The 24,260-nt window shown below is 44.0% G+C and overlaps 1 protein-coding gene across 1 annotated transcript in view; it reads left to right on the top strand.

Moving 5' to 3' along the window:
- The window catches only part of LOC144130397 (guanylate cyclase soluble subunit beta-1-like), a 96,129-nt gene extending 76,777 nt beyond the window's left edge, over window positions 1-19,352 (top strand). Inside the window, exons 7-12 of the mRNA XM_077664321.1 lie at window positions 1,181-1,585; window positions 8,097-8,285; window positions 9,938-10,084; window positions 14,151-14,305; window positions 16,242-16,461; window positions 18,187-19,352. Of these exons, the coding sequence (XP_077520447.1) occupies window positions 1,181-1,585; window positions 8,097-8,285; window positions 9,938-10,084; window positions 14,151-14,305; window positions 16,242-16,461; window positions 18,187-18,894 (1,824 nt within the window). The 3' untranslated portion in view covers window positions 18,895-19,352. The remainder of the gene's footprint in view (window positions 1-1,180; window positions 1,586-8,096; window positions 8,286-9,937; window positions 10,085-14,150; window positions 14,306-16,241; window positions 16,462-18,186) is intronic.
- The last annotated feature ends 4,908 nt before the right edge of the window (window positions 19,353-24,260 follow it).

The raw sequence follows: 24,260 nt of genomic DNA, 5'->3' as shown, positions 1-24,260 counted from the left end.
AGAGAAGTCATGTTTAAATTTTTATACAGGTTACACCAAGCGAGAGCACTGGTTTAGGGCATTGTTTAACTAGTGTTTATCTTCTGTTTAAAATGAATTCGCGAGACTGTTGACATTGATATAATAATAATAATTGGTTTTTGGGGGAAAGGAAATGGCGCAGTATCTGTCTCATATATCGTTGGACACCTGAACCGCGCCGTAAGGGAAGGGATAAAGGAGGGAGTGAACAAAGAAAGGAAGAAGAGGTGCCGTAGTCGAGGGCTCTGGAATAATTTCGACCACCTGGGGATCTTTAACGTGCACTGACATCGCACAGCACACGGGCGCCTTAGCGTTTTTCCTCCATAAAAACGCAGCCGCCGCGGTCGGGTTCGAACCCGGGAACTCCGGATCAGTAGTCGAGCGCCCTAACCACTGAGCCACCGCGGCGGGGCTTGACATTGATACCGATTAGTGATTCTTAACCGGTTTAAGGGTATGATGCTCTAGCTTTAGTGAGTTAGTGCCCATGAATGCAGAAATTGATAATCCTCTACTTAACGTTCATAGATGACGACGAATTCTCATACCACAACCAGAGGCACCGACTACGGTGCCTCTAAGGGGATATGAGGCACCGACTACGGTGCCTGATTTCACGCATCAGTTTTTGTTACCACTTTCAATGCCGCTAGTAAGGCTGTCATTATGGTCCTCAAGAGCGGATACCAGCAGAAGAAATGCAACAAAATAGTACATGCCACCGGTGGAACCTGGAGCCATTACTCATTCGTGCCACTTGCAGTGCTCTATCATCTCATCTATGGTGCCCGTCGCGCCTCCATCTATCGTGAAAGTACTGATAGCAGATAATTGCAGTCTAACCTCCAGTGTTGAGCAGCGCCGCATACAAGAGTTAGGTTTGGACAGGATACGGCCATTTAGAACCTAGGTGCTACAGTAAGGATACTCCTCTCTTCCCAAAGTATAACGACAATCGCTGTCGAGGCAATCTTGATGCCATACTTAGTGTGAAAGCGTCTTCATCTAGCTTCCCTTTCTCTCAACTGCATTCCACGACGTCGTTCATCATTCCAGCGCTTAAGCTCTCTTAAGCCTTGACCGGCACCTGAAGTGTAATTTTCCCACCGACAGCACGTATTTAATGGCAGCGAACCAAACCACAATTGTTCTGCAGGTGTTCGTGGTGCAGACCAAGGAAGGCGTGCTCAAACCCGCAGCCACAGCCCCCTCCAATCCCGAGGATGTGGGCGACAAGAACAGTCCAGACGCTCCTGCTCCGCCTGTGCTTCGGCTCAAGGGGCAGATGGTGTCGGTGGAGGAGACGCAGAGCATCATGTTCCTGTGCTCGCCACGCGTCAAGGACATCGACGACATGCAGCGCATGGGGCTCTACTTCAGCGACCTGGCCATCCACGACCCGGCGAGGGAGCTCATCCTCCGCTCGCACCACCACCGCGGCGAACGAGAGCTCATTGAGAAGCTGGACGAGGCCACCAACCGACTGCGCATGCTCCAGTCCAAGCTGGACGAAGACAAGAAACGCACCGAGGAGCTGCTCCACGGCATCCTGCCCGCTAAGGCAAGCTGATACCTCTTTGGTTTTAATGAACCGTCGTTTTCTTTCCGAGCATGGTTACAATTCTAACTAAATTCAATTCAGTTGCCAGCGTGGCTGTTCACTTAATCTATTCTCGGTTGTTAAAGCCATAAAAGAATAACTCCCTTTTCACTACGCCCAAGTAACTAATCACCTTTTTTATTACTTTCTAACTTGCTGCTTCTAGTTCTAGATCAGCGCACACCTTTAGTTGAGCGTCCGCATTCTGCGCATGCGCACTCGTTACCCGCAGAGTGAATGGCTAGGCAAGGTCACTGCTGCATACTCCTATCTGAAAGTATCTAGTATACTCTAGCTACCTGTTTGGCGAGGGCTGTTGTGCTATTTCTATGCCGTGTCATGCCATAGCTATAGTGCAACTGAAGCTGAGCCGTGACTATTCTCTACGCTTCCATTGTGATTTCTATTTATAGGCTGGGCAAAAGTTGCAGTGCACTGGCGTCCTTCTCCAATAGGAGAAAAATACCAATGCCGTAGTCATTGACGTTGTACGCCATCTACGGATATTTCTGAGGCCGTGGAGGCCTAATTCACAATACTTATTTCTCTATATATGTTTGCGACCGGCGAGATATAGATCGTTGGCCTCAGAGTTTGAACGGGCACAAAGCAATGTACGCATTAAATTAAATTTCTTTGTTTTTCTGTTGCGCGCTCACTGTCGACAATTTGTCCGCGTAAGCCAAAGCGCTAAATTCTTGTGCATACAAAATAAACGAAGGGATACAACCCATAAGCTAACTGAGTTAAAACATGAGTTCTTTTACAAATACCCAAGGAAAGGACCAAATAGTCACGCCGCAAAGACCAACCTAAAAAAAATGTTAACAATAAGCTGTCAAGCTGGAGACCAGAACGAACCTTTAGGACTCGAGTTTCTTTTCGCTGACGCGTCGATCACGTAGCATACGTTACAAATGTCATATTGATAAACGAATCACTGAACGCTTATCGTTCGGCGACTAGAAAGTGTTATAACCAGTTTGGTCCTGAACTGCCTGTTTTAGCCTACCGAAAATGTAAAAAAGCGCACGAAGATAACTTCTATTCTAAGTGATGGATTCAGAATGAATATAGAACATTCAATGCTCCAGTGATGGGATCAACCCAAAAGAATCACCCGCGTATTTTCACCGATGCATATTGCGGACAGGCAGATAACGTAGTTATTCCTATCTCTGACTCCAGAATCACTGACCCGATATTTGGATGGAGGCCTCAGCAGGGCTAACTATGCAATAAACTTTCCTGTCTCTCTGTCAAGTCCAGGAAAACGAAGAAAAGGAGGAATGGTATGAATTATGAGGAACAGTAGACGCCGCCTTCAGAACTTGCTGCGGAAAGCCATATTGCTTTCCGCTATATTTAGTTTCTCTCCTACTTGTGGTATCATCTTTGTTAGTGCTTAGTACCTTAAGAAGCCCTGGGAAACAAATTGGGGCTGGCATTTATTAACCTCCACATAGTCTGCGCAAAGTCTTTGCGACACGCCCGATAGACTCACGGTGGGTGCCCACGCATGAGGCTGCGCTGATTCGCAAACGAAATAAACGATATCTGTTATTTGCCAACTGAGAAGTCGATGGCGGAAAATACAGTAAAATATTTTATGAAACTTTGCTTACTAAATTGTTTTCAGTAATCTCCCGGTTCTTTAGCCCTGTCTGGCGTCTCCCGAAAGCAATCTCGAAGAATAAGGTTTATATGCAGGAGGTTGCGCTGCCCGCGGTTCATATGCTATCGAGCAGTGGCCGGTATTAAAATGTGCAGCCGAGGGCTTAAATATATACAATATCGCGTAGAGCAAATCGGCAGTATCTAGCCTGGAGGATATTTACAGAGGTGTAATCAGAATCCGTGCGAGGAAGGCGCCGGTTGATTTACAAAACCTGTCCGTTATTGATTCGTGACTGCATGTGATCAGTCATGTATTTTGCGCTTATGGACTCCCTCATATTTACGAAAGCGCATCTTTTCTCTTGTGCACTTGCGGAAGGTCCTTCTCTACAAGGCTAATAAACAATAAGTAACTTTCATACCATGGTTAACATTAGCGAGAGGATACCTGTGCAAAATAACGATCCATTATCGGCGCTGCGTATGGCGACAAAGTATTTTATTCAGTTGAAAGATAAGGATTAAGGCGAATGACTAAAATCTGAGAGCTGACAACGCACGTATGAAAATGCCGATGATTTCAGGGATTGCAGGGAAGCCACTGCGAGTGTAATAAATGTAATACTCTAATCGGTGCTATTTATGTCCTCAGCCAAGCATAGAAAATATTTCTATTGTTTTTGACGGCTTGCCCCTAAAAAGCATTCAGAGCACTCGGGCTAATTTTTTAGTATGCGCTCAAAAAGTCTTGCCCGAACTGACAATAACATATTAATTATAAGCTTGGTAGGCACTGGCAAGAAGCAAATACAGGCTACAGACAGTGTTGAATTTGCAACACATAACTAATATAGTCTGGCAATACAAATCTGAGGCGTGGTCGGCTTTAAAGATACAGAGAAAGTTTGACGCTGCACCAACTAAAGGGCACTAGTCACATACAGGATGCACGAGCAGAAAATTGCCAGGCGAGAATCAAGACTTATTGCAATCATTTACCAGACGTGAATCGACGAGCACTGCAAAGGAAGTTAGCATCGACAACATGCACGCTATTGTAGCAATTACAGGTAGAGCTATTACAATCACCTGTACCCCGTAAACCTCCCGAAATGTGCGAGTATTGATATTACACTTAGCTAATCTGCTTTACTCGTTGCCAGTCGTCAGAACTATCCAGCCTAAGTGCACTTCAGGGCTGCTTAGATCTGTGCGGTTCTCTGCTAGCCGTGCTGGCCCTACTCTGTCATTAATTGCTACCTGGCTACCGCTAAGAACCCTCCACTAACCTGAAAGCTTATAGATGGCTCTCGCGTTTTTGAACTCGTTTAATTTCAACAGCTACTCATTCCCACTGGAATTAGCGTCGTCAACGTCAAGAGGAAAAGAAAGGTTGTCGTTATTTCGAACTCTGCCTAAACCTAATTAATTTTCGTTCAGTTGCAATAACTTATTATCAAGGGACGAGTGCATAGATGAGGCTTCGAAAACACAGGTTGCCAGTAGTCTTGGAATGTTGAAGACTGAGGTTTGTGTCTGGCACAATCAGTTATCTTTCATATCTGTTGAAATATTACAATCAGTGTTCAATCAGTGCAACTGTTCAAACATTGGTGTCATTCAGCTTGCAAAAAAAATCAAAACGTTCTAGGTAAATGCAGTTAACGTCCGTGGAAGCCCCGAAGAGATTTCAACCTCCCGGGCTGTCAAAATAACAGAATAAGCATGAATTTCCTATAGTGAGTGGGCGCACATTGAACGTCTGTGATCTCTGGTCACTTGCTTGCTGAATGCTTCTGGCGAATTCAGTCTTTAAGGCAATGCCTTTCGGTAGGCGGGTGGCTGCACCGAAGCCAGTGGTGAGCCATGGTTGGATGACTATGTGTACTAGTGGAGTGGCGTCGAGTTTTTACTGATTCTTCTTTACAATTGAATCATAGAGTCCTTGTATTTTTAATTTAACAACAAACATGGTATTCTTTCCTACTTGAGTAGAATTAAATTATGCTACCCTATTTACGCTGTAATTCTAGTCCGCGAGAAAGTGCCCAAAAATTATGCCCAAAACTACTTCAGCTATAATCCGTTATAAAAGGAATTCTACTGCTGCCAAAACACCTTTCGCTATTTATATTTAAAGCAACAAGGTAAATGCGCGCTCCTTTTTACATCTCTGACGATATGTCTTCCTTATTTGCAAATCAGAGCGGCAGAGTTTGGTTATATTATCAAAGTTAGCGTTATTAAAAGGTTAAATTATGAAAACATCTTCATGAAGCTATAATCTCAGGCCTGTAGTCGAGTTAGGTAAATTAGTAAGTTAATAAAGAAATTACACCGCAACATGCGTTGGCCGGCTGTAATGTGTGCACAAAATATTGTTGCTACAGTCACGTCTCTTGATTACCTTCATCACTATAGCTTAATGCCTGACTGCAACTAGCAAACGACAAGACATTAAAAATATTACATTCTAGGAGATGCACAACAAAATAACCTGTGTTGGAGAGTGCAACTTTGAGTGCTATACTCCCGGCACGTCCTGTAAGTTTTGCCGTGTTGAGCCTCGGTATCAAGTCATGATGTCATGCCTCTCTCGAGAAAGCCATTTTTTTAGGAGACCGCGGAATAATGCACGGTGTTTTCGTAGCGCCCTCAGCACATGTACCAAAGGGAGCTAATGCGACCGTCATTCCGTCTGGATAGAGTGCTCCCGTTCCAGTACGGCACACAGACGCCTCCCTCAGACTGTCCCTCTGGCGTGTGCTCTACGCGAAGAGATAGAGATAGAAAGAGAGAGGTGAAAGTGGAATGCACACATTGGCGCTCCACGAGTCTAACGACTCCAGTGTACGCTGAGGGAGGCCGATCTTTGCTGCATTTTGCAACAGAGGTAGAAGAACACCACGACGCAAAGAGTACCTGTTGCTGCATTCGAGAGGGTGGTGGCTTCCGTATCCGGACCTAAAGCGTGTTATTTGCTCGGGCGTGGTTTCTCCCTGGACTGTTGCTTCTCCTTTAAAAAGAACGACGCGACTGCTCCCGCAACCGCGCCTCGTTTGAGGCGCGGCCGTAAACAAACGCCACATGCTACCCTACCGCCATCTATCCCTGATGGATCTTGCGCGCCGCAATGCATACGCGATGCGTGCACACGTTTGTTTTTCTGCGACTGAATGCGTGAACAAATCGAATGGAAAACGCGGGAGAGCTCAGTGCACACAGCTCAGCATTTCGGATTCTAAATGCCTTCTTTGTGGTGTTGAGGGATCTCGCAGTACGAAGCCAATGGCGGTGGTTCTCAAACCGGAAAGTCTCTATGCTGTTTGCGAAGCGAAGCGCCATTTTTGTGGAATGCATATCGCTTGTATAGCTGCTCGAGACATTGCAGGCATATTTCGAAACAAAAAGAAAAACGTTGGTCTACTGCACGGGTAGCTCAGCTTCTACTTCAATATTAATGCTACTTGTTGGAGTAGCAGTAATCGTTTTTTTTCCATTGCTAGTAAATATCGCCTGGCATCAAGTCTCGTCCATTAGGTAGCTGTAAAGGTGTTCTGATACTCTTTCAGTGAGATTAAATTGATTTTTCACTGTAATCTCTGTGTTCATATATATTGTTCAGTGTGCGTCTATACTTTTCGCTGGGACAACGTAGCCGCAGATGTAATAGGGCTGGGTAAACAGGAGTTCGGTCGTAAAGGCCTCTCTTGGAGTGAATGTAACCAACGATAATGATCATCCTGATCATGACCCATTAACACACATTATGAGAAGACGGTCCTTGTGGCCCGATCCTTTCGTAAACCTCAATTCCCAACGAATATTAAAACGCCGTACTGCAGCAGCTGCTTGTAGAAGTACTTCCTTGTGAGCAGTTACCCTTCCCTCTACACACCCTGTTGAGATATAGCAAATAAGTAGGGCCTGCTGTTAGGCGTCAAAGTGACCAGTGCTTCGCATACAATCACGCTTCAAAGCTTCCTTGCAGCAAGGAAGACAACTGGCTGCTTAAAAACCCACACAGAGTCCGCATCATTCTCCGCAATTCTGTAGTTGCTTAACTTGACTGGCATGAAGCAGGTGAGAAATACCAGGTATTGCAGAGAAGAATTAAGTAATTTTAGAAAATAGGGCTTTTGAATAAAAAATAAGGCAGTTGCGGCCACCAGAAAACCGGTAAATCGTTTTAACTAGTAAGCGGTTAACTATTTTCTACGAAATAAGTTTTCGACGATTGGAGTAAGGCGCCTGATTGCATATTTAGTTTTGTAGCTGGCCGTTAGTGACGTCCATATTACTTCTTAAACTTTCGAAACTTGATTACCCTCGGTGCTGCCAATCGACAAGGTTTGGTATTTTGGAAAGTTCCATGCACCGGAAGGGTTGTTTATCCTGCATTCTTTTTGAAAGCATGTCTGCACAGCGAAGAGTGTAATCGCGCTTTTTGAAATAATGAAAACTCATATTCCTGTTATTGCCGACCGGCTGCAAATTTCTATTTCCAACCAGGCGAATCACTCTAATGGATGTTATGAGAAACTAGTTAGCCAGCCTAATAGATTATTATTTACCTCAAACAGCCTATATACGAAAATTCCCTGAGGAATTCCCTGAAACACATTAAGGGAATGATAATTTTTATTTTGTGAAAGCCGCCCAACGGCTCCTGCATTTATTTACTAATATTTCTAAGCTAATACCTCATTCGAATACAATAAGCAGTTAAGCACACCAGACACAAACGGTTGCTGTTCAGAAAAATACATAGGCATTACCTTTTACCCTCCATCAACGAACCATTGTTTTTTCTTCGAAACAAATATGATCAGACGTAGATTCACTATGACAACAGGTGGCCAAGCTCCTGTGCCAGAACCTTCCCGTCGAGGCTGAGAAGTTCGAGACGGTCTCCTGCCTCTTCTCAGACATCGTGGGCTTCACGAACATGTGCGGAAGCTGCGCGCCCATGGACATCGTGCGCCTGCTCAACAAGCTGTACCTTCAATTCGACAACCTCTCTAACATCCACGGCGTCTACAAGGTAAGAATCCCCAGCGTAACGCCAGGACATTTCGGCTCCACTACGACACCGTGGCCCTCGTTAGTGAACATGAGCGGGATAGAAGTGTAAAACAAACAATTCATTGCATATGCGTTCACCCTCTGTCGGTTTTGAGGATATTTCATCTACATCGAGCTGACATCGCGTGTTTAAAGATTTCGCAAGGTGCGTTCGAGAACAAATGGAGTGAAATGTTTTTTAGACGGCATCAACATCGTGCCCTAAAAGACGTTAAACATGAGCATAAAATGACAAACGAGTTCTGGATGGAGAAGGCTGAAGTAGCGAGTGTTGTTTATGCAAGAAGGTGGCCAGGGTGCGGGGACAAAGCCAGAGAAAAACAAAAACGTGCTACCTATAGAAGCGGTCTACAAGTAATGAAGCCTTCTGGCAAAATCACACCCGAAGAAAAAAAGAAAAGACAAGCACCAGCTAGATGTAACCGGAGGTTTGTCGGCATGCACATTAGTGGGCTCATTCCACCTCATTTACATTCGTATATGTGCGCTAGTGTTAATGAGCATCAGAGTGTGTAAACCTCAAGCACCAGCCGCAGGCTGCGTAGTGGCGCGGCGCGACTGTTTCTAAGTAGATATGAGTCGGGTTGTGGGCATGTGTGTTTGAGCGGACGTCAAAGTCTGTGTGAGGGGGGTGAATGCGAGGCCCTGTGAGTATGCGGAAATGGAATTGGGCTGGGCCCTCTTGAGGGCGAATAAACTGAAGACGTGACCTTCAGTGACTGTAAGGGTACGTGGCCGTGAATTCCGACTCCTATCAGATTCCCCACTCTGGCGTAGATCTCGACAACAAACTGTAGTTGTAAGGAGCTTACAAAAGCAATCGTAAAGAGCGCTATGACGCCGCACATGCAATACAACTGAACACAACCGACCCTACCAGCCATTTGCAGCTTCCGAGCCCCTTCAGAGACTCTTAATGAGTATATTGATTTCGTGTGCTATATTTCGTCCGTAGTCTGTATCAATGAGTCAGCGGTCTCAGGGTTCGACTATCTTGTCGATAGTTCTGAAAACTTTCTCCAACATTTGATTGCATGTGAGCCGCTATCAACGTCGGCGACCAAATGTAGATTTTAGTGGATTTGAATGTGAACACCGATTATGCCTTCAGAATATTAGTAGGCTTTAGTGCTTATGAATAAATGTGAACGTGATAAGTTGGCGGACAGGAAAAAAATTCATTGGTGTCCTCTGTGTTCATAAACGCCGAAACCTCCGAACAGAGAACACCAAGGCGGGATTCTTAAAGCGTTTCAATTTTGTTTTTTACAGAATATACGGGGCATACGCGCAGTGGAAGGCAGAAACACTGAATATTTTGTGCTACTTAACTCTTGGCTGACGTCTGGTGCGGCTATTTGAAAGTTTCAAAGCGCTGATATGCGTTAATACTTTTTTTAAATGCTTGGGCAGAGTTAATCTTTAGGCATTTTTATCGCTTACCATTATCAACATATTCTTATTTCTTAGTCATTTTTTTGTAGCGCAGAAACGTTTAACGGTTCAGTATGACGACACTGACATTGCGGCCTCTAGCCTGTGTGCCACACAATACCTAAGGCGGTAAGAGAAATGAGGGCTGCTGAGTTGTTTACCACACTGCCTGCGCAGGTGGAGACCATCGGTGACGCGTACGTTGTGGTGGCCGGTGTTCCGGACTTCGTGGAAGACCACGCTGACCGGCTGGTTGCTATGGGACTCGACATGATCACTGCCACAAAGACCGTGGTGAACCCTGTCAGTGGAGACCCCATCCAGGCAAGTTTTACTGCCACTTTCACGCTGCCGAGTAGAGCGCTGCGATAGCGGAGACAAGTGGTGTATCTGGCTGCAGTCAACAACGTGTTAAATAAGCAAGCGAACATTCAGAACTTCAGTTTTTGTCGAAATGTCCTAATATTTCTCAATTCTGCTGAAGATTTCACAATTTACTGGTCTGTGTGAATGCATGATCTGAATGCAAGAAAGAAGTGGTAAAGAGCACAATTCTGATATTGAGGTCCATGCGCTAATATTACGAGGGATTTTGCAAGCAGCTGAGCTGTTCTGCATCTGTCCCATGTAAAACACCTGTAATGAGGAGTTGAAATACGAACAGCTGCTCTTGCGGAAGATTGCCAAAAACCCTTAATCAAGGACATGTCATAATATATATATATATATATATATATATATATATATATATATATATATATATATATATATATATATATATATATATAGTAGACAGCGCAAATGAAATGATTGGCTCGTTTGACAAACATACTAAGGAAGCCAACAGTCACCGAAAATAAGGTGCATAGGGGAACGTTCCGAATTTTTTTTTAATTTGTAGCGCCAATCAATTGGTTTAAAGAAAATTACTAATAAAGCAGCAGAAAAAACAACCACGCCGCCGGTGGGATCCGCACCCATGACCTCCGGTTGTTTTTTCTGCTGCTTTAAAAGTAATTTTCTTTAAACCAATTGATTGGCGCTACAAATTAAAAAAAACCAGAAACATTCCCCTATGCACCTGGTTTTCGGTGACTGTTGGCTTCCTTAGTATATATATATATATATATATATATATATATATATATATATATATATATATATATATATATATATATATATATATATATATATATATATATATATATATATATATTATGACGTGTCCTGCAGCTGCAGCGATACCACTGCAGTTGTGAAGACCCAAACGTTGACAAATAAATGTGTGTCTGTAGAAGTGCCCACTTCTCTTAACCCTCAACTCTGTGTGCATATATATATATATATATATATATATATATATATATATATATATATATATATATATATATATATATATATATATATATATATATAATTTGAAGGAAGCCAACAGTCACCGAAAACAAGTTACACGGGGGAATGTTTCTTTCTTTTTAGTTTGTAGTGCTGATCAATGGGAGAATAATACTTCAATTAATCTTTCGCTTAAAGAAAATTACTTATGAAGCAGCAGAAAATACAACCATGCCGTCGGTGGGATCCAAACTCACGACCTTTGAATATCGCGTCTGGTACTCTACAAACTGAGCTACGGCGACGGCTGTCCAATCTGCTGCTCTCGTGGGTATTTATGTTTATTGGGTGTAAGTGAAACTTGAGAGTGTTCACCATCGCTGGTTCCGTTCTGGCAGTCTTGATGTCATAGGTAGCATAAGAGGGCTCTCGCACAGTTTCCGCCCTCGCCGTTAGATGACGTTCCACATCACACTCGCGGTATTACAAGACGTGCTACGTTCGCCGCTATGGACGAGGGTGGCACTGGTGAACACTCTCAGGGTTCGCTTACCCACAATAAACATAAATACCCACGAGAGCTCACATCGGACAGCCGTCGCGGTAGCTCAGTTAATAGAGCACCGAACGCGATATTTGGAGGTCGTGGGTTCAGATGCCACCGACGATATCGTTGTTTTTTCTGCTGCTTCATAAGTAATATTCTTTAAGCGAAATAATAATTGAAGTGTTATTCTCCCACTGATTAATTTATTTATTTGAACTACCTTACAGGCCCGCAGGGCATTGTGTAAGGGGGGCGGAATTACATCAAGATCAAATTTAAAAGAGGACAAGCAAAAACAGGTAAACAAGGCGCTATACAGGATCAGTAAAAATTTGAAACACCTCAATATAATACCGAACAGTTGGCATAGGAACACAAAAATCGGAACGCATGATAAATACAGGTAAAGTTTACATAGTAACACCGAAATAAATCCAAATATGAGGAACACAGGGTATGCCACACAAAAAATAAAATTAAAAAGCACATGGCGCGTTTTCTACTGTTACCAATATTTGGAAACAGAAATGCAAGCAAAAAGAGAGAAAACAAACGAAAAGCGTAACAGAAAACGTAAAAGAGATTGCATCAACATGTTAAGATGGCATCAGTGAAACGTGCAATGAGTAGGTGATGGAAGGTATCAGGATTTTACAGTGGGTAGATGTTGTCTGGGAGGTTATTCCATAATCCGATGGCTCTCGGAAGTGCTCATGAAATGAAAGCTAATGTGTCACCATAGATGCGTGTAAAAATCAGATGATTATGCAATCTTTTGGATGTGCGAGACGGGACATCTAGGTGAAATGAGCATAATCTATTGGAGTGCACGTACTTGTGAAATTTATTTATTAATTTATTTATTTATTTATTAATTTCGAATACTTTCCAGGCCTGAAGGCATTACAGAAAGGAGTGGTATTGGTACTTAACATAAACAGTGCATATTATACAATATTATTTTACAAAGCGGCAGAAAATACAGTGGTCTTGAAGTTCTTAATGTCATAAATGGCAGCGATGGAGGGAAAAAGGTCGTTCCAGTTTGCGCTGGTTGTGGGAATAAAGCGATGTTAGTAAAGCGATGTCGCAGCGTATGCGTAAGGATTGCAAAGAAAGATCAGTTTTAATCTGAGCGCTACAAATTAAAAAAAAATACATTTCTTGTGCAGCTTGGTTTCGGTGTCTGTTGGCTTCCTTCATGTGTTTGTCAAACGAGCCCCTCATTTCCTTTGCCTTGTCTGATAATATATATATATATATATATATATATATATATATATATATATATATATATATATATATATATATATATATATATATATATATATATATATATTGTAACGGGATAGAGCGTTTGCCCTGCATGGACGAAGAGGAGGAGGTGCGGAGGGAGAGCGGGGAGCGAGCGCGCGAGAGAGCGATAAAGAATCACCGCCGGCCGGTCGTGTTTCTCCTGCGTCCCTTGCGTCCTCCTGTAGATCTGTCTGGACGGGGCCGCCGTCCAGCTACTATATATATTTCAAGAAGGATCCAATGAAAATAAATACAATCAATCTGAAACGCAGTTCAAACTCAGTGCGTCATTCTTGAAAGGAAAGGGGAAAATTCTCTTCCCGTCTGAGGCTCGTCTGAGGCTCGTCCATGGCAGCTCCGCTACACGCTCGCGACCGCCGTTTTATATGCAGCCACAAGACCACGTGACTAAGACGTGGTATCATATGGTCTTATAACACCCCCATCGGATGCCATCAAGTGGTTTCACATCACCCCTTCGGATGTTTTAATGTCAAAGGTCAACCCAACGATCACCGAATGTCAAAGATCAACTAAAGTTCATGGGCCAAGGTCAGGGGTGAAGGGTTGGACACCATAACTGGACCACGTATCGTCATAAACGGCTAACGTGGTTAGGCTGAAGGTCGTTCAAGGTCATTGTCCGGCCTACGCGACGACTGCTTTACCTAGCGTAGCGAAGCTTTTCGCATCAAAAAGCTAGTTGTGTTCCCGAAGGGATATCTGTACACTTAGCTGAGCTTCGTGGTTCCTTAGGTTTTCCCACTAGTGGCCGAATGAAATAGTCGATAAGGGCGCAATATATTTTTCCAGCCCGCAATGGTAACAACTGTCAGAAAAGAAGTAATGTGTCGAAAATGAGAAAAGAGTTCGAGCTCTTTTCTGGTTTACATATTCGCCTGCATGCTTTGAAAGTAATGACCGAAACTAATTTTCCGATCCCCGGTGCCTCTGAATGCGTAGTTGTGCGATTTAATTTTTTTTTGCCTGTGTCGCTTCAACACATATAACTAAAATGTGCCTCATTCCTTATTTTGAACTTTATTTCTTGAGATGAGGTGCCTCTTTAACTCCTGACTTTCTGTTCTAGTTTATCTCGATCGCTACAAGCTCAAAGATTTGTTACGTTTCGTAATAGTTCATGACCTTTAAGAAACTCGCATGATATAAAGTTGAAGTGTATATGCAACCGCTACACTTCATTTATTACAGATGCGCATCGGCGTACATACGGGCTACGCGACGGCCGGCGTGGTGGGCATGACAATGCCCCGGTACTGCCTCTTCGGCAACACGGTCACCCTCGCAAACAAGACTGAGAGTCTGTCCAAGCCGTCCAGGGTGAACCTCACCGAGGTGGCCAGAAGGTGAGGAGAGGCGGCGTGATTTTCTTCCGTTGTCTCTTACTCAAGGAGCCCACGCTGATACAAACCTTTAGGCATGGGCGATGGCAAATAAACTAATCTTGACAATTTTTACAAAGAAACACGAAGTTAAAGCCCTTACAGAGGGCTGTTTCATAATTTACCTTTAACTTGAAAGCTCGTTTGAAGACATGTTAGCTGGGTTTTGAAGTCCGCATTCTGAGCCGGGAACGGTACTTGTTTATGCTCAGGGATGATGGACCTAAAAGAAAGAAGGAAAAGAGTGCACAGATGGCATGAATCAGCGAGGAAATGTTGAGCAGACCAATGTCTTTTCACACTAGCCGTTTCTATTGAGCGCTCCATTACTACAGGAATAGCCTCTGTAATTTTCAAAGACTATGATAGTTTTGCGATTTCACAGAAGAGCTACAGGTCTCTGGAGTATTTTTTGTCTGCAGTTGCCCGTGATAGGTGTGATGTGGATTTAGTAACTGGCTTTAATTTTGCGGCGGATTGTAACAATTCAGTGCGGTGCTGCAGTATGTGACAGAAAGAACGAAATCATTCGTAAAACGAACTTAATGAGCAATAAATTTCTGCTCGCAAGCAAAGTAGTCAGAATCTGTTCCTCCCTTCAACCATCAAGAAGTAAAGCTCCTAGAAGCAACACTACATTTCGTGCGCCCGCCTGCACACAAGCGTTCACTTACGCGAGCGCACACAACCATACGCACTGTTGCATGGGCCCACACCTGCACTTGTGCGCATACATTCCTACTGGGAGAGTGACCTCTGAAGCTAGTCGCAGACCGTACTATGTAAGTGCAACTCCGAAAAGACTCACCGCGCCTTGACGTGCAAAGCACATAGGACATGTGTTCCTTGGCTACAAGAAAGAAGAGAGAGGGCTCCAGATGTCTCAGTCCTGCTCCACACTTGTTCATACTCCAGCGCACCCTCTTGCGTCCACTAGCAGTGTCAACAGACGCTGGCGGCAACCTGCTCCGAGATTTCACTGCCGTGCACGTCAGGCTGCGAACAAACACTGCCTCCGTACTCCAAAGGAAGGGGCCTCGACGTGGTTTGTTATGCTTGCGGCGCTTGGTATATAACCACTCGTTTTTACTTTCCCGCGGGTCCTATCGCCAGAGCAAACAGTCGAATCTCGCAGCGCGTTGTCCCCGCAAAAGTAAGAAGCAACTGAAGAGCTTTACTTCCCCGAGCAGAAAACAAGAGATCCTTGTCTGCAGAGGAGTAAAAATACAACGAAGCATCGACGAAAGCACGGAATCGTGCAGTACTGTCTTTTGAAGGAATACGCTCAGGGGCACGGAAGTAGGGAACAATGTCTCGCGCGGATATGTCTCCTTTCTTCTGAAATCCTAGTTATGAAATGGTGGCGCTTTATTCTCAGTTACTGTACCTTGAAGACAAAGAATAATGATTTATGCTTAGTGCGTCGCACACGTCAAAAGATCAGAATGGGTACTTGACCGACTACGGCCTTTAATATCCGGGCGCGGATAAGTATGGCCGAGAATAGAAATAATGGCTAGCGACAAATATTGCGATTTTCTGGTTGGAGAAAATGATAATTTTTTTCTTTATGACTCCATTGGTCGTCCTTTTGTTTTAGCTAGCGAGATTTCTTCTTCTAAAAGGCCGCTTGAAGGTCTTAATGAGCGTTCAGCTAGTGGATTAGGTTATTTGTCCATTCACCAAGTTGTCTTAATTCACGGGCAACTCGTGTGGTATACTACTACTTCTAGATCACGTAGCTCTATACATTTTGAGAAGAGGCTTCCTCAGTTGTACATCAGGCACAAAATCAGCATACTGCCGGGGTCAGTTTTGTCAGGAATGTAGTGTTTTAATTTCCTCTGGATGGCATTAGCAAGATTTTTGACAACCCTCCCGCTGTGCCTCTCTCCCGCAGACACCTGACGAAGCAGGACTACGTGTTTGAGGACAACCTGGACGTGGGCGACTTCCCGCTTCGGTGCTACCTGGTCGACATCGCGTCGAGGAACAGCGGCGAAGAGCAGCCAGCCGCGGCAGGCCAGCAGCCGGCCGACGACAGCATGCTTCTCTCGCCTTCCTCCTCGCCCGTGCGCCGCGCATCGGCCGTCCCATCGCCTTCCTTCGAGACGGACGAGGTACGCGAACATTCTAAAATAGGCCCAATGCCAGACAAATGAAAGTTTACTTTTAGTGATGCCGATGAATGTTTAAATTTCGTTCGAAAATGTGAAACAGACGAGAAGCGCTCCTGGTAATTAGTCTACATGACTGGGTCAGTCAATCGCATGAGCAAGCGTCAGCCGGACGCACTTAGCTTTTTGTCTGGTTTGGAGCGTAATATTAAGGCGAAAGCCATTCTTGCCTCATCAGTGTGTGCAAGACCTGTCTGCAGGAAACGTATACATAAAGCGACTGCTCCACCTGCCAATCAAGCGAAATATCATACACGGTAACCAATAATCATCAATATTTGACATAATCAAATGATCAGGTAATCACTATGATATCATTATATTTTAGGAAGTGATAATAAATGGTGATGATAATTACATAGTGTAGTATGTCTTGCACTGAAAGCACTTAAAGCGAACACATTAGATATAATGAAGGTGTAGTGTGTCGTAGCATGAAACCGAATATAACGAACGCATCGGATATAACGAAAGTATAGAATGCCGTAACTTGAAAAAAACAATTTCGAGAAGCGTGAGGCGATCGTGTTGAGCTAGAGAGTTCTACAGGATCACAGAAAGTCTTTCGTCTTGATGCACGTAAGACTTAAGTGCTCCTCTGAATTATTCATATTTACGTTATATGAACGTTGAAACTATTTCTTTGTCTACGTGAATAGCACATGGTATTGTTTCCGAATTAAGAAAAATCTACCAGCGGTCGCGCAAGGTAGATACTTTTTCTAGGTCACGCTGCAAAGAAGGCATACGGGCAATGAATTTCACTTCTTAAATGTCTACTTAAATGCGACACCAGCAGGGTGACCATGTATGACAAAAAAAAAATATCGTTGAGGCAGTTACCTAGCTTTATAAAAGTGCCTTCAAATTTTTTTTGCGTTTTATTTTGAATAAGGTGGCGTTGACAAAAATTTGCATGATTCACATATAAGACCCAAAAGCATGCAGCAGTGCAACTTTGTAATGTGCTTAGAAGCATCAGTAATTGCGGTTTACAGTCTGTAGTGCACTACCAGGTTGCTTCTACCTATTGCCGTTTTTCTTTGCGTAGCTGAGATGTACACTTTAGGTTAGCAGTTATGAAGATGACTAGGCAGATATAAAAAATCCACCCTGGAGTGTCAAATAATGTGACTCGCATAGAAAGACCAATTTTGTTTCAAGGATGTCAGAATGAGAGAGGATAGATCGGCCGTTAAAAGGTGTGTTCGGAAACTTATACAAGAGTGATTTTTCCATTCGTCTTCAGCTCACCAGAGCGAGTGGCTCTCATCTGACCTCAGTGATTTGCATTGCTTTATGAGGGCAGCATAGATCATGTATCAATACTTCCCGAATGAAAAATGTCCGAAAGCGTCGCACAGAAGACGAAATAATTTATTCTCTCGGCAGGAAGCATAGGATGCGTACCTAAAAGAGAACCAACCGAATTCAGGCGACAGTAAGTGCTTGGCCTTGCGGTGAGATATACTTTCATGTCTGGATGGGTGGTGTCACTTTCCATCTGCATTCTGTAGCAGCGTGCAAAGCGGAAGCAACTTCGCTCATTAATAAGCCTAGACCGTAGATATCTTAGTACCTCGTCAGTTACCGCAGAATTTTAGGAAAGCGACATCCGAAGTATTCACTTGTGGAAGAAATCATATTCTTTCATGCTTTCTTTCGCAGATCGGCATGTTCATCAACAGCAGAATGCCTAACAAAAACGTCGAGGGTGATGCAACGACGCCTGAAGACATGAAAAAGAAGGGCGGAGAACCAGTCTTTAAGGTTCGCAACAACGTCATGTCCTGTCCATTTCGTCCAGACAGTGCAGACAAAACATCTGCTGTAATCGCACATGGCTCGGCTGCTGCCCCACCAGCGGCAAGGATTGCCATCGAAGACCCCAAAGAGGACACGTCTACAGATTTCTTGGGCAACAGCACTGATGGCAATGAGCCATCCGCATACAAAGGCGAGCAGGACATGAGCAAGGCGGCAACGGGAGGAAAGACTTCGTTCCTTGGCCTTAGATGGAAGCTGTCGCAGCCACACAAGGGGAAGAAACACAAGAACGACCCAGCTCAGCCTTCACCACAGCAAGATGACAACGACAATTGCAGTGGCGAAAGCACTGGAGCTGTACGCTTCTTGGAAAGCCCTGAGCCGAAAGCAGGCCGTCTGCAATGCCCATTCTTCCGGTTCCGGGCTAAGAATGTCGGAATCGACGAAACTTTTTCGCAGGCCAGCAGCGGTAAGGCTGTTCCAGTAGCGCTGGCTCCAACTGGAGCCGGAGCAGGGATTGGTGCGGGCCAGCAGGAGGCGACACCAGCTCGGAGAACAGATGCACGCAAGAAGGACAAGTTCTGGTCGCGGGTCATCTTTCCTTCCTGAAGGCCTGTCGAGCCTCGGAACGGCTAGAGTCCTCTGTCCTTCGGAGAGAAAAAAAAACAGCAAGACCACATGGCGTCCCCTGCGCTCGTGAAACCCTAGCCTCAGCCAGCCCCATCGAGCACCGGCCTCTCTGCAAGATACACACAGACACACGAAAAGGGAACGCACTATTTTGGGTTTTCTATAGTCGACACTGTAGCAGGACCGAATCCGGGGCCCCAGTTCCTTGCGATAAGGGCCCACCACGCATGAGCACCGACGGTTTCAAAAAAGACGCGGCAGGCGACGAAGGCGTCGTCCCTGCCTCCTTCGTTCCTCGCATTTCTGTTACTTTCACAGGTTCCGCTTCGAAGCCACCTGCCACCTCGAAGCCTGCCGGAGAAGTGGCTTCCACAGCCCTCGCCATTTTCGTTTTCCTCAGCTTACGCCGAAATAAATCCAAAGAGATTGTGGAGATTACGTGGAACGCCCTCTTTTTCAGACCTGTGATGGGAAGAATGAGTGTTACTTTGTGGGACCCTCAATATAGCGCTGCCTCTGACTAAAAGAAGGTGACAGGCATGGTTTTGAACCTGTCAGACGCCATGTATGCATTTGGCCCAACACTGTCCTAATGGGTTAACAAGTGCACACGTTGATTACCTTGGCAGTACGCTACGATAAGGTCATGTCTTTGTATTAGATGAATATAACGCCTTTGATATCACTAATGAAATAGGAAACGCAGGCTGTCAGTTTATTTTTGCATGGCGTAACGCTAAGCTTGACGAAACGACTTGCAACAGGGACAGAGAACAGAACAGAATGAACCCTATACCAGAAAAATGCTATAACCAACTAGCCCAAGTCGACGGTTTATTCTCAATATAGTCGTCGGTTTTAGGAAAACATAAATAGTAACAACTGTAATAACATTACTTTGTTCTTAATTAATAGCATGGTCAGAGACATGCGCAATTTTATGTTTGCTTGAATCAGTGTAACGCCGCAGAAGACGTGGTTTATTTAGTGAATAATGCTAAAAGCTACCTTAACCGAAGATGATGTTTTTGTATTCATGGCGTCCTAATGTAACGCACGGAGAAAACCAATTCATGTGCAGCATGACTACGTCAGCATCCTGTTGCCGCATCGAACTCCTTAAATGTCAATGGCAGTGGTCTCCACACCAATTTTTTCCATGTGTGCATAAATTTTAGTGTAGTAATCAGACTTTTTTTTACTTACAAGATAGTTGCCAAACGCAACAAAGAAAATGACCTGAAAGAACGCGATAAAATGACTTTTATCTAGCGACTAAGAACGCTGCTGTTAATCTACTTCGGATTCATCGAAATCGTTTCCTTGGCCAAATATCAAAAAATCTCCGTACTGGCCATAAGCCGCTAAACACTGTCTACCCACTGAATATGCCCAATGCAACGGCTCTGAATAATAATTATTTTGAATAATAATGTACGGTCAGGAGAAAATGAGAAGCCGAATATTGCGCATGTAAAATTGGTTCTATTTTGTCGCATTGAAGTATCAAGTTTTTTGCCTCCGACGAGGAAATACTTTTGCTTTAAAAAGTCTTAACAAACAAACCGGCTTAAGCCGCCCGAGGCTCCGTATTCTCAAACCTCATTTGATCTAGTATTGATATAAGGCGTTTTTAATACTTAAGTAACCGATACATTTCCGATGACGCAAAACATGAGGATTCAAATTACTTTTTTTACTAGACACTTGTAAACTTTGTGATTACTGAGTTTTAAGTGTGCTTTGTGCTTCACCAGCAGAGAAGGGAAGGGAAACGAGAGGATCATTTGACATACATATGATAGAAGTCAACAGCCACTGAAACCAAGGTGGTGGTGGCAGTTGTCTTCTTTCATATTTGTGCTGTACGGGCAAGGAGTAAAACCAAAGCCGAACATCTGGAGCTGCAGACAGTTATGAAGCATCAATTTCTTCCCTGTCTCCCATAAGCAAGCATGATTCGAAGCATTATGAGGGCTCCTCGGCAGCAATTGACAAAGAACGAACTGTTTGCATTCTTTAGTTGTCTTCCTCATTATGTGCGTCTCAAGGTTAGTTCTTCATTTTATTTGCACCCGGCTCTTCGTTGCTGAACATCGCCATTTTCCGCATTGGAAAAAAGTCACTCGTGGCGCAGGCTCTTGTCTCAAAGGCGCATTTTTCGTTCTCTGATTTGTGTTTCCCGCTCGGTACTTCATCATCCAAGTTTTTAAAACGCATTACGCGCCCGAATGCACGGGTGTGATTCCAACCGCGAATGTATGAGTGGGCGCATTACAAGAATAAGCACGAGGAAGAGCCGTGATGGAGGGCCTTTTGAAGGGGGGTTGCCTAGCATTTGTAGAATATCCGGGCAACCGCTCACAACGCACTGCATTTCCATTTCTGTCGTTGGCGGTCAGCCGAAATGCCTTGCCGCCATAAATTTGTTGAGCACTCCCTTCGTACTTCTCTTGCAGAGCAAGTGCTGGACATCATTCTTGTGTACAGAAAGCAAAGCCTTGGCATTTAAGCAAGTTTTTTTTTCTCTGTTTTTAGCCAGCAACTCTCTTCGCTAGCTCTTTTGTATTCAATCTGAGGAGATCTGCAATTATTTCTTGCTCAGTTTGTTTCCTGTCATTGAATTTCGTATTGCGAAAACGATGTGAAACAATCTAGTTAGTACACACCTTATTTAGCACTCGGTACTAGTCTATTGCGTGCTCGAAGCCTAAATGTATATGAACTCAAGCAGCTATGACAAAAATAGTCGCTTTTATTTTATTTATTTTTGTTCTATAATACTTACTTCCTTCGCAATGCAATCAAAGGTGCTGCATTACCGACAGGGGCCAGTTTGTTTGTTTTGTATCTCTAAATTTTTCGGCGCTTTAGAAAACGGTGTGAGAAACTATACTCATTGCTTGGACCTGCTCACTCCAGCTGTAGTTTTTAATGTGCGAATTATTTTTCACCTTCACTTTTGTGAACAGTCACAATGTAAATATACCTCGACGATACAGGTGATCAGACGATAGGTGTGCGAATACCACTTTTTTCAAAACAAATCGCATAAGAGTCAATAGCGAATGAAGAGAATCGAATATTTTTGAAAATATTCTAGATTATTGTAAACGTTCGTGAACACCGATTTGTCATGCGAGACCAGGCAGCGCCCCGCTACTGCAGAACAGAGCTATAGCTTATGGAGATATAGATTTTGCTTTCAGTCGAATCAACACTGAAATCAACTGGGAGTTACGAAGTATAAGTCACCGTATGTAATTACACTATATCATCGTCATGCAATCCATATTGGCAAACTTAGTATTTGCTGCTGATGAAGACGGCGAATAAACTAGCAGCACATCTCAGTAGGTGAGAGCGGCAACAGGCACCGCCTATGCCAAATATGGCGGCGGCTTTTGCTTCTCAGCTGTGTGGCGGGGCCCGTAAGGAGCATATTTATTTATTTTACAATACTGCCGCTCTCAGCCGAGAACTTAGCAGAAGGGCATGAACAATGATTTCTTGTTCACGTACAACTATATGTGTGAGTGACACAAATAACGGAGAAACAGCACAATTCATCAACAATTTAAGCAATGAGATAATACAAAAATACAATATGAACCAACGTAGAATACAAAGAACAACAAATGTGCACGTCATAAAGATAAGACACAACGGGAAACTTTAAACAAGAGCCTGCATTTTATATCTACTTATTGAGAGTGCTACTTGAGAGAGAATGGGGAACAAAGATTGGAATATATTAATAATCTTTTATGATAAGCTCTAACTGTGAAACAAACCTGGATAATGATATGTCGTTGTTAATGATGAGCTAAGTCCATTCCATTCTCTGATTACGCGAGGAAAAATTGAGTACCTGAATATGTCGTTAGAAAAAGGATAATCAGATACGCATGCTCGTGTTGATTCCGTGTTTTTCTAGCTTGCGAATATAAAAAGTACTGCGTGGTATCCATTTTATACTTACGATGCAGCATTTGCATAAAAGACAAAATGGTCTTACAAGCTAAGGACGAGAATCCTCCTTGTAGTACAAGTGAGTGAGGGCTTGGGATGTGCCGTAACGGTCCTACCATACAGCTAAGAAGAAAACCATGCCACGTTGTCACATAAGGCAATGACGCAACATCTGAGCCACAGCCTCCGAGATCGGTCATCAGGCATGATTTTGGTATACTTGCTTGAAGACAATCGCGGGGTCCTATCTTAAATTCAATGTATGAGTATTGTGAACGCCGGCGCACGAATGTAACACAGCGGAGCTAAACCCTCCATGCGGCGTAGACCGATCTCGGTAGCATGCTATTCTGTGCAGGAGTGGACCAACCTTTGAATTAGCCGTCGAAGTAAACTACGGCGCGCATTATTCAAATTTCGTGCCACTTATCCGCTGAAATTTAATAGGCTTGTATGTGATACACTGCAATGTGCGTATGCGGAAAACGTTTGCACACTAGTGCAAACGACACTTTAAACTCACCCTACATCAAGCATTGTAATGGATAGCAAGATGTCGGCACACAATTTTAAACACGCCTTTTTTGACAGCATCAGTCTTGAATCCCCACTAGAGACGGAGAAGAAGTCGCACATTGTCCAGCACCAATAACGCACAAAATTCCAGAGCAGGTCAAAAGACAGCCCTATGGAATCACATCTGGTTTGCCCCTGCAGTCTCGAGGTTGCTTACATAAGAGCGACATTTTCTCATGATCAAAGCTGTGCAGTCTGCCTGCTGTGTCATACAGCGCTACTCGAAGTAGGAATTCTTGAAAATTTACAAAGATATTTCCTGTAGCAAGAAGCCAGCTTGTCCATTTTTGATATTTGAAAACTAAGGTGATTACTATTTGTAAGACTGCATGTTTTTAGTGCCAAAAGCACTACCTCACTAGCAAAGCTGAAAAACCCGAGTAATGTGGGAAGCTTTGACTTGAACGGTTGTCAGCGGTGGATGCCTTGTGCAACCTCGTGGAACCAGTACGCTGGCGCCCACCCTCCCAAATTCTCGCGTCCGGCTGTCGATAGGAGCTGTCTACAAGGGTGAACCAGCAACCTCCACCTTCCCACCTCTCCGTGCACGGCTGCCGATAGCCGCTCGCGATAAGATCTTGCTTGTGGTTGGCTTTCAGGTGGTGTTGCCTCAAGTGCTTTCGCACGGCCTGTTCAGTTTAACTGTGTTAAACCCTGCCAGTTGTTTTCTTTCTTCCTGTGGGAACAAACATGTTTCGGTCAGAACATTTGCGTTATTAATTTCGAAAATTCCAGTACTCTTTCTGAATTTAAGCGAGCGAATTCCTCGACGATTGCAGTCCAGCCACTGTGCTGGT

This window comes from Amblyomma americanum, chromosome 4, assembly GCF_052857255.1.
Source record: "Amblyomma americanum isolate KBUSLIRL-KWMA chromosome 4, ASM5285725v1, whole genome shotgun sequence".
NCBI classification, from domain to species: Eukaryota; Metazoa; Arthropoda; class Arachnida; order Ixodida; family Ixodidae; genus Amblyomma; species Amblyomma americanum.
This window is presented reverse-complemented; position numbering and strand designations above follow the sequence as displayed.